Source organism: Oncorhynchus nerka, linkage group LG28 (assembly GCF_034236695.1).
Source record: "Oncorhynchus nerka isolate Pitt River linkage group LG28, Oner_Uvic_2.0, whole genome shotgun sequence".
NCBI lineage: Eukaryota > Metazoa > Chordata > Actinopteri > Salmoniformes > Salmonidae > Oncorhynchus > Oncorhynchus nerka.
This window is the reverse complement of record NC_088423.1, coordinates 83,175,076-83,186,214: the sequence shown is the minus strand read 5'-3', so window position 1 is coordinate 83,186,214 and position 11,139 is coordinate 83,175,076. Positions and strand designations below refer to the sequence as shown.

General features: G+C 41.1%; 1 protein-coding gene across 2 annotated transcripts; it reads left to right on the top strand.

The window, feature by feature from the left end:
- The first annotated feature begins 2,548 nt into the window (after nt 1-2,548).
- On the top strand, nt 2,549-6,004 carry LOC135559487 (iroquois-class homeodomain protein irx-3-like). Of its 2 annotated transcripts, XM_029648770.2 has the most exons (4): nt 2,550-2,999; nt 3,647-4,691; nt 5,225-5,291; nt 5,656-6,004. In XM_029648770.2, the coding sequence occupies exons 1-4, from the start codon at nt 2,784-2,786 to the stop codon at nt 5,708-5,710; spliced, it is 1,383 nt and encodes a 460-aa protein (XP_029504630.2). In that variant the 5' UTR covers nt 2,550-2,783; the 3' UTR covers nt 5,711-6,004. The 2 variants fall into 2 exon arrangements, with proteins under 2 accessions (XP_064869265.1, XP_029504630.2); XM_065013193.1 differs by lacking the exon at nt 5,225-5,291 and having other exon boundaries at nt 2,549-2,999.
- Nucleotides 6,005-11,139: the final 5,135 nt, after the last annotated feature.

The following is an 11,139-nucleotide window of genomic DNA, read 5'->3' as shown; positions in this document are numbered from 1 at the left end:
CTGCATAATTACCCTCAAGTAAAAAACAGCCCTCGAGTCACTCTCCTGTGAATGTCCTTTTTTTTGCATGACCGAAACATTAGCCTACATGGGTTATATTATAAGAATAGAGACATTTATAAATATATTTTATATTATTATTATTATATATTATTGCTATTATTATTATTATTAGTAGTAGTAGATGATGATGATGGTGATTATTGTTATTATTACTATTATTATTCCTAGTAGTAGTAGTAGTAGTAGTAGTAGTAGTAATAGTAATAGTAGTAGTAATAGTGGTGGTGTGGCTGCCCCAGTGTTTGGTGCATTTGATTCATATATCCATCGTGTGTATGTTATAGAGTCAAGCGGAGAGGGCAGGTTATGGGACGCTATATGGTGTGGAGTGGAGGTAAGAGAGAGAGCTGAGAGTCTTAATGTTTTATCGCTATGCCAGTTTCCCGGGTCGTTGTGAAAGTGTTAAGTTAGTGCATATGTGTTTGATTGGGGTTATAAATCAGACGGAGTCCTAGGGGCCCTGACAGGTCCCGGGGATGAGACACGTGTCCATCCAAACGCGGAGCGCCTCCGAGGGGACACTAATGGCAGATATGTCGTTCACACTCACACTTCCAACCACCTGCTTTTATATTATAACACAAAGAAAACACGAAAGATGGCCGTTCCAATATTCAGCATTTCCATACACGTGTGACACTTGACACACATCTTACACTAACTTCTTCACCTATTTTAGTTGAACTCATTCAACTAACACATTCCTCCCTCAATCTGAAGGCAAATATCAATGTTGAGTTTCTCAGCTCAGCTGTAACGTCTGGGCCCTCCGTTCTCTCTGCTGTAGGTTGGTGTGTGTGTCTGAGTGTTATTGACTGCTATGTAGTGATTATCATGCCGGTTGGATGGCATCAGCCACTCGCTGTAATTAATAACCTCATAATCCAGGTTCGGTTGGGTGTCAAGATGCCAGCACGTTAAAGGGGAACACGGAGGTTCTGCACTGAGTTCATGGAAACAAGGAGTAGCCTTATAGTCTATATGAGAAATTATAGCTGCTATTATCCCTCCCAGACAATGATATCAGCTCCAAAAGGAGATTAAAGGTTTAAACAAGTAGGTCTACATAGACATGGACCTAGTTCTTGGAAACCGGATCTCATCATCAAAACTAAACTGAGATTGATGAGATTTAATCTCGCTGTCAATATTGCTCTGAGATTTATCATATTCAAATAAACTGCAACACCAATGCATAAGTCACCACTGTAGTTGTTTTGCAAACGATGAACAGACATATGATGGTACAAAGACGGGGATGTAATACGATTAGGGATGTTTCCTACATATTTTTATTTATTGATTCATGGAATTTCAATTCTAACTCCCTTGCTTTGTTTTAATCCGAATTATTTACAATAAAAAATGGTTTTGTCAAATTCATCAAGGGGATTTCTTTAAGGTAGCCTAATCTTTATTAGCGATAGTCTTGTAAAGATTATATTTTTTCCTGGAAGGGAAGTCTTGGTACATACATACAAAATTACATTTTATACGATTTTTTTTAACTGGCCTAACCTGTTTACAAATAGCTATGGCTTTCCGTGCAGCATGAATAAAATCTGTGAATATTAAATAAATTAAACCACTTGCAACTATTATTATTACTAATATTATTAGGCTATTATTATTATTATTATTATCCTCATCATTATTGTTATTTTATGACACTATTATTATTTACATCAACATTATTTGTATTGTTGTTGTTCATGTAAAATATTTATTTACCTCAATATTTTAGTTTCCAGTGTATCACTTTAAATGTATATCCACCACAATACGCAACGTGTTAATTACTTATCGTTGCCATTGTTGACGCTAACACTTTGCATTCATTAACAGCGCAGGCGGTAATCACCCATGCAGCTTTTCATTTCTTGACAACTTTCTCTCTGAAGTCAAATGGTTACATGCTAACTGTTTGATGTCCCAAATTAAAAGAGTGATTTGAGTCCGATCCGCTTGCCAATTGTTAGAAGCGTCCGCAACGGTGTAAAACGGTGTAAGAAAACACAACTTGACCATAGACTTCTAGCAATACGTGAGTCCAAATCACTCGATACGGGCAAACAACATACATTTCTTAGGTCTTTCTTTCCATGGACATGAGTCGTGGCTGCACATACGTGAGACACATGCATTAGAAGAAAACTGGAGACACTAGGCTTATGTGAAGTTAATCACTCAACAACACTGAAATATTTACTAGTTGTGCAAATGACCACAAATTGTGAATTAACACTAAAATGGGGTAGGGCTCAGGCGAACAAATAACAAATTAAATGATTGGCGAGCCATCAAATGAGATTTGAAAACCATTCAAATAAGAGATCGCGACGTCAGTGCACTTATCCAGGGGAAATACAGGAGAGAGAGAGAGAGAGAGAGAGAGAGAGAGAGGCGCGCGGCAGAGCGAGAGTGTGTATAGGGGGTGAGATTTGAGAAATGGGAGGGGCTTCTAAACGACTAGAAATGTCAATCAGAGCAAAGAGTCGCAATAATCTAAGGCAATCTGTAAGGACCTGACCTTAGTCCATCCAGATCAATAGGGAAGTGAAGGAGGAAGGCGCAATCGGATCGTTTACACTGGCTGTTTTTGGAGGAAATATAGACTTCCCTTACACTTTGTTGTACTCACTGTAAAGTGGATATCGCAGAACGCACCGCGAGGGCGATTCCCTGCTTTTTGTGATTGCAGCAGACTTTTTTCTACGACCATGTCTTTTCCGCAGCTGGGATACCAGTACATCCGACCGATATACCCACCGGAGCGCCAGGGTATCAGCAATGCCCGAGCCGGGACGGAGTTGAGCCCGTCCGGGGCACTCTCAAACGTTCTCTCAACTATGTATGGATCACCTTTCGCCGCAGCAGCACAGGGCTATGGAGCATTTCTGCCCTATTCAAACGATATATCAATTTTCAATCAATTGGTGAGTGCCTTTGTTTATTTATGCTTCTGGATTCCTTCATTTGCTTTCCCCCCATCCAGACTAAAAAAGAGAAAGGGCGAAGTGACGTTACGTTATTGAGACAATGATCCATTCAGGACTAAACAAGAAGACTCGTTGGTCAACTTTGTTACTGACTCCTTGTTTTGGAAATAGTTCAAGTAGCTAAAAAGTAGCACTATAACTGAAATGTCAGTAGCACTATAACTGAAATGTCAGTCGAAAAGCTATGTTTAGACCACTAGAAAATAAAGAAAACAACTGAAATCAAACGCAATATATTAAGTGTGTATACATGCATCTTGAAATACAATGAAATGTTTTGCAATTGGTAGGGAAGTGTTATAAATCAAATAGTTTTGTCGCGAACGGAAATGGTGCGTAACAAATAAAAATGTGTAACTTTTGCATATGGTAATGCTTTTGTTAGTCGTAAACGCAGAAATCACAGGTCCTATGTAAAGAAAGATAAATGTGGTGATAGTGGCTTTATATTGCATATATATTGCATATATTAGCCTATATGATTTGGTCTTACTTGACATAAAGCAGAATTTCATTTAGCAAACTTTATTAATCCATCATAATATCTCACACATCCCATTGGGTCTCTGCTCTTTGTCTTTTAGGGTGCTCAGTATGAGTTGAAAGACAGTCCAGGCGTACAAGGACACCCAGGATTTGCCCACCATCACCCAGCGTTTTACCCATATGGCCAGTATCAGTTTGGTGACCCGTCCAGACCCAAAAATGCGACCAGGGAGAGCACGAGCACACTGAAGGCCTGGCTAAGCGAGCATCGTAAGAACCCCTACCCCACCAAGGGGGAGAAGATCATGCTAGCCATCATCACCAAAATGACCCTCACCCAAGTTTCCACCTGGTTCGCCAATGCCAGGAGGAGGCTAAAGAAGGAGAACAAGATGACCTGGACTCCCCGGAGCCGCACAGACGAAGAGGGAAATGTTTACAACAGTGATCACGAGGAGGGAGAGGAAGGGGACAAGAGGGAGGATGAGGAAGAGATTGATTTAGAAAATATCGACACGGAAAATATCGAGAATAAGGACGACTTGGATGATCAGGATGACCTACACGCTGATTTAAAATTAGATGGTAGAAGCGACTCTGAGATTTCTGACGGCTATGAGGATTTACAAGGGCCCGATCAGAGATTTCTGAAAGCTGTTGTGAAGGAGGGCAAAGACATTCACGTGGACCGGGGCGAGCACTTCCACCACCACCATCACTCTTTTGAAATGAAAGCTTCACAACCGAATGTCGAACAACTTAAACTGAATCCGGTGTCCATCAACTCGCCCCCATCAGAAAATAACGCAGCCCCGGCCCAAAAGCCAAAGATTTGGTCTTTGGCGGAGACAGCAACAACCCCTGACAATCCCCGCAAATCTCCACAAATGAATGGCAGCAACACAGTTGGGCCCGCCGCCCAGACCATAATCAGCCCTCATCATAGACTCATCTCTTGTCCTGTTGGGAAAATCCAGAACTGGACAAACCGAGCTTTTTCTGCCCACCAGCTCGCATTACTGAACTCTAACCATTACCTTGGACTGGCGAACCAGGCTTCGGCTAACGGGCTCGCCCTCTACAGCAGGCAGCAACACCAACACACGCAGGACAAGAGTCATAGCTCAGACACAGCCGTCACAGGTACATGTCACCAACACTGAGGCTGGCGAGCCTGACTGTATAACAAACTGTTCATTATTACTCTATTTCAGACTTTACTTATCCCTCTTTAACGCATTAGCCTACTTAAATAGGCCTGTTCTGGACAGACATTTTGAGGCCGTAAAGATGATCATAAAAAGTGTGTTTCCATGCTGTCGTTTATGTGACAGAATAAGGTGGCTTTGAAGCTTTGAACTGGGGGGAATACAGACAGAGGTGGTCGGAATAAAATGCATTGTTTTTTAATGTTATTATCAGCTGGTTTATTGTGAGAATGGATTATTATTCATGTCCGAAAATGGTTTTTAAATTCAGCAGTTGGCCCCATATTTCTTTGTCACATACCTACTTCAGTATTGTACGTGCTTGTATTTAACCCGTGACTGACGTGAAGATTCCCAGGCAGTAAAATAAAGTATATACTAAATTCACTGCGACAGTGCTGTGCTCTAGTTATAGACGGGAAAATGAATGCATTTTTTAAATGTATTTTATTGCCATTATTATTTCAGAGAGATCTAGTGCCTTGGAAGCAGAGAAAAAGTTGTTAAAAACAGCCTTCCACCCAGTTCATAGACGGTAAGAGTCTGTCATCTTTATTTTATTTGGATATATTATTTTTGATACACACCCCATTTTATCGTTGACTACCACATTTACTCAAACTGCAGCCCTTGTGTTGTATTTGTAGGACATCGAATAGATGGATTCCTCCGTGCTTGTCTTATTTCGTTGAGGCCTCAAAATTATATTTGCATATTTTGTCGTGCAAAACCCCCAGCTCAAATTTACCACATTGGTTTTATAACCGGCGCTCATTTTCCAAAAGCAATCTTCACTTTATATCAGTTTACTTTTCAAGCAATTCATTACCTTGCAGTTGTAGGTTATTATTATTTTCCCTTTACTGAGTGTATTTATTTTCTTGCCCCGTGTGTTGCAGGCCTCAGAATCAACTCGAAGCAGCCATGGTTCTGTCAGCTCTCGCCTCCTCCTAGACTTTGACTTTTTCTCTTTCTTTTTATGGTTTTATTTTAATCTGTTGTAAGGAATGTAAAATAAGAATAATACATCTGTGTATACTTACCTTGTAAGCATGTCCTGTGTAAACCTGCTAATGTTATAATGTATGAACCAGTAGTCTGTGAGTTTTCTTTTTCTTTTTGTAAGTTCTGTGAGGATTTGATGTTCAAAATGTTTTGTATATAAAGTTAAGAAAATGTACATACTTGTGAACCAAATTGTACAAGAAAGTCTATATTTTGGCTAATAAATGAACTGCTGCAACTTTATTCAAATCGCTTGTGATTTTTGGGACGATGTTTGTCTGATGATTGTTTTGTGAAAGGAGAATTAGCTGTTGTGGGCGTTAGATGTTACGAATTAGATTTTGAAGTGGTGCAGAATTGCAGTGCTTTGCTTTTTGCAAGTGCGTTTGCCTACGGCGATTAGGCTTCATCATACTTGGTTGTGATAAGTAAATATTCTAGCAGGATTTGAGGCCTTTTCATATGAGGGACTTAAGAGTAATTAGCTGATTATTGCATCGTACATTTGGATATTACTGTTCTGGGATTATCCTTATTGAGGCGTAACAGACGAATTAAAATGAATAATTCTTTCATTAACTTTCGTATGAAATTTGTATGGCATATGAAGAGAATGTATGCAGGCCTACTGACCATTTGGATGTAACTATTTTGGACTGAGAGGTTAAACATCGTATAGGCTGGCTATGCGTACATGGGTTGTGGTGTTGTATGTACGATGCAATCTCAGTTCGCGTGTAATATTTGTGTTAGGCCTACTACATGTTTTTTTATGCATCTTCAATTTGGTCAGCCGTTGTGGGCTGCACTGCTAACTATATGCCACCAATACATTGTGATATCATTTATTTAGGTTTGTTTCAACATCTAAGATAATTTGCATGTCAGAAGCGTTGTGAGACAAAGTTTATGTAAAGTTGGAGTTGGAGCTCCCTCTACAGTCAAATATAGTCACCATCGTCGATTCTGCGGTCTGGAAAAGACAGGGATAGGGATATTTTAACCTAAATCACAACTTTCTATTGTAATTATTAATATGTAATCAAGCCATTGAAAAATTATTTTCATATAGGTCCATCGTAAAAGCGTTTGTCATGGTTTGGCATGCATTAAAATACAACCTTCTCCAGCGTTACATTCAATTGACCTAAAAAGGTTTAGGGATATGATAATTGCATTCTTAACAATTAATTGATCAATGTTTTTTTATATGACCTTTATTTGTACATATTAACTTGGGAAATGTTCCTGCTGCATAAACACCATTGTTAATAAACAGGCCACATAAACAAAAATAAAATAAATGGGGTGGATATTCACACAATTCGTTGTTTCAGTATCCTTTAATTTAGTTTTTTTTCCCCTCAGTTTATTTCACTCCACAAAAAAGTATTAAACGTTTAAATTGTACATTTCAACCGCCTCTTCAAAATGGTTAAAGTTGTTGTAGGCCAATGACCATTTCCCCAACTTGTCAAGGAAAGAAAAAACAGGCTCGGCCTACTGCAACAAAAATCAACAAGAATAAACATTACATCCTATCGAATTTGCGACATGTTTACAGTCAATTGTGCAGTGAAATTAAGCGCAGATTTCGAAATAGAAACGAAATACGTGAAAATAAGACACTTTTGTAGATTTATGAATGTGTTTGAATTAGCCAATTAAATAGTCTTCTTCAAAAACCTACATTGTTTTTCCTAGAAAATAGAAGAATACAGACCATATGGATTCAAATTGTATGGGGAGCCCCAGATTTCCCTTTTCCCTCTTTGTTGAAGTTTTTTTTTTTTCATACAAATGGCGCATTCTGTCACACATTCCACCAATTGAGCGCGTTTTGGGTTGATTGGCCAATGGAGAGCAGGACCGCTTTGTTTTCAGGGCTCGCTCTGGGATGGTTACATAGCAGCGCAACACAACAGATAGAAAAGCCCAACATTTCCAACCGACATTCGAGGCTGTGCTTAGAGACCCAGCCTGGGGAGAAAACTTTGGACCGGGGCTTGGTATTCTACTAAGTAGGCTGGCCTTCTCGCGCTCCTCTCACCATGCGGCCTTCCTGTCCAATCAATTATCTTCCTGAGAGCCCTCTATCTAACTGCGCGCTCACTATGCATATTTATAAGTCGCAGCGGCTAGTTGTGACACTGATTGATGTAATCATTTTTCTGGTTTGTGCCCTCTTTCACTCGGAAACGCACCGGCACCTCGAGCTCTGGCTGCACAGCGCGGCGCAGGAAGTAACACAGAGAGAGTGACCAGCATTCGCCTATCACCGATGACCCACTTAAAACACATAGCACAGGTCACGAGAGAGAACGCGCTTCCCATACCAATAAACATGCCCAAAGATGTCTCGGTTGTTCAAATTAACTCTAGCCTACAATGAAACTTAAACCCACAGTATAAAAGTACATCATATTTGATACATTTAAATGTAACCAACATATACAGTATCACACTTAATCTCAGAATCAGGCGCTGTTTATTAAGCATTAAAATGTAGTCAAATTGACAGAATAGATTGACATATTACATAATTTTTCATCAAAAACAGGCATTACAAATACTTTTTCCTGTCAGTGATAATACTTGCAGTGGAATAATAAACTATAAAGAACCCCCACAACTATCTCCCCTCCTACTCACACATACACATGTGTGCGCACGTTCATTACGATCATAAATATTGATGATGATTTCCTCAGTGTTCTGGGGGATGTTAGTTGACAAGGGAGCTTCTGGAACAATCTCTCTTGATCATAAGAATTCAATCGGAATGCTACTGAAGGGACAGCGATCGTTGTTCAGAGTGCAGAGGACCTCTTCTGATTCGTGCATGAAATTAGGGATTACAATTCCTCAGTACAAACAAACGAATCATGCCTGTGTCTATGTCGCCATACGTGTCAAACCTGCTACGGGTTGAACAGAGAAAATGGAATGCATTAGCTAACATTTCGCTCAGAGCTACACACCACAGCGCATGCAGGGGCCACTTCCAGCGGGGCACGGTGTGTCACTCATTTCCCCGCGTTAAGTGGATGTCCTCGTGCCTATTGAGCAATAATCAACACTGACTCCTCTTTTTATTTCCTCGCTCCCAGCGATGTTAAATACTCTGCCTGATTGATTCGCCAGAAAGTATGGTTTAATAGCACAACGGATAAAAAAGGAAAGGCAACACACATTTACGGATGGACAACTTGCTTGTGCGCATTTATACACAGAAAATAACAAGACAAAGAACAGCTATATGGCCAAAAGGAACATAATTTTTTACAAAAAGCAGTGTCCTTAATATAAATGTAGTAGTGTAGATATCATATTCATGAGGAATATGAAATGTGAGAATAAACATAAATACACACACACACACACACACATTTGAGTTTTTATAGACAAGTTCATTCTTGTGCTTGTTGGGCAGTTCTATTTTACATTATAAAGTGAGAGTGATCTGAGGTGAGCCTCATGCACCAAGGCTGTGGGAAACCCAGTTCCTATTGACACGCTGCAAATAAATGGCATTTCAGTCCATCACTAATCACATGTCCTTTGTTGTCCTGAGTGCTGCTCACATCCAGCATCAATGAATAAAGACAGAGGTACATAGCTACGCCCTGCAAAAAAAACAGATTTTGAGGGGGACAAAAATCCAAGATAGAAGATAGAATCATGAAAAGGAAATCTAATCTGTAATTCTGAGCTGTGCATTGATCCAGAGAGGAGGGTGGGCAGACAGGACGGATGGATCGGACGCACGGACGCGGTAGTGCCAGGTTGGATGGTGTAGTAGTGGGGCCGGTGAAGGGGCCTGGCCAGGTCAGGCAGCCAATGGAGCCATCAGAGAGAGATGGAGGATCCATGTGAATGGAGAGAACGAGAACAGAGGAGTAAATAAACAGAAGAAGGGGCCAGAGGTGCCCTGTGAAAGAGAAGGCATGCCCAAATAAAGAGGGTCAGCCTCGTGTTTTCACCTCATCCTCCCCTTCTGTCATTGCGACCCTCGTCCCCCTCTGTCCCCTGTCCGCTCACGCCACACCCCCTCCTGACACAGAGACGGACAAATGTCATCTCCTTTGTGGCCCCAGACCAGCTTTGAAGAGGACCAATTTATTTGTCCTGTGAGCTAATCCCTTTATGAGGCACTGCTGATATTCCCTGTCCCCTACAACACACACACACACACACACACACACACACACACACACACACACACACACACACACACTACGCACGGCAGGCCCAGAGGGTTGCCCGTTAAAACCCACCCATCCTGGGTGTTAGTCTGTGACCACAGGAGGAGAAGAGATCATCTCAGAGAGAACACATATCCCACCACAACGATATATCTCTGGTACACAGGGTTACAGGCCTTTCCACACCAGTCCAACATGTTATTGAGTTTCCTTTACACATTGGATTTGAAAAGAGCTATACAGAAAAGCTCTCTCTGTAGTATGTCAAAGATGTGGACGTGCAACTCATGTGCCCCAAAGTTTGTTTTATAGCCCATATTTATTTTTAACTGTGGAAGTGGTGCACAAACAGGTTAAGGAATGGCCAGTGAGAGAGAGAGAGTAAAGAGGGTTGTCCTGTTTTCCCCAGGCCTACTATAGAGGACAAAAGGCCGGGAAGGAGTGAAATTCTCCTGGGCCGGAGCGGGAGAGAGGGAGGGCACCGATTTCATGCCTATTGTTGATGGGGGTTAGAAAGAGGAATTCTTTCACTGAATCCGGGCAACAAGTGGGGAATGGGGGACAGGCGGACAGAGGAGAGGCGTCTAGGCTTTTGCCGTTCACCCATCTGTAAGATTGTGCTTTTCTCAGCCCCCGTTAGACTCATCCCTCAGCCTCGCCCAAGTTACAGGGCAATTATGGAAATGCAGCTTTAAAGCAGAGCACTGCTCTCTTTATGTTCTTCCCCCTGACAAAGCAAAGGGCTCGGGCCTTTTTATCCCACCCCTCTATTAAACATGCTTCTGCACTACCATGCATATGTTCTGACCTTCTCCTTTTTGTCACTCAATGGAGTTGCATCTGTTGGTAAAGATTCAACTAAAGACTGGAATAAAGAATGAAATGTAGATATATGAGTGTATTTCTGAAAGTGTTTTTTTTGTCAACTTGTTTATGGGGGTAGTATATTGAAAGAGTTTGTTGACTATTGAAGACGAGCCGAGACCTGGTGTATAAAATGTCTCTCGCTCGCTGGCCTCATTGCTCTGTGGAAGAGCTGCATGGTTTTACCAGCGGGAGAGAGAGATAGATATATATATATAGAGAGAGAGAGAGAGAGAGAGAGAGAGAGAGAGAGATAGAGAGAGAGAGAGAGAGAGAGAGAGAGAGAGATAGATAGATAGATAGATAGAT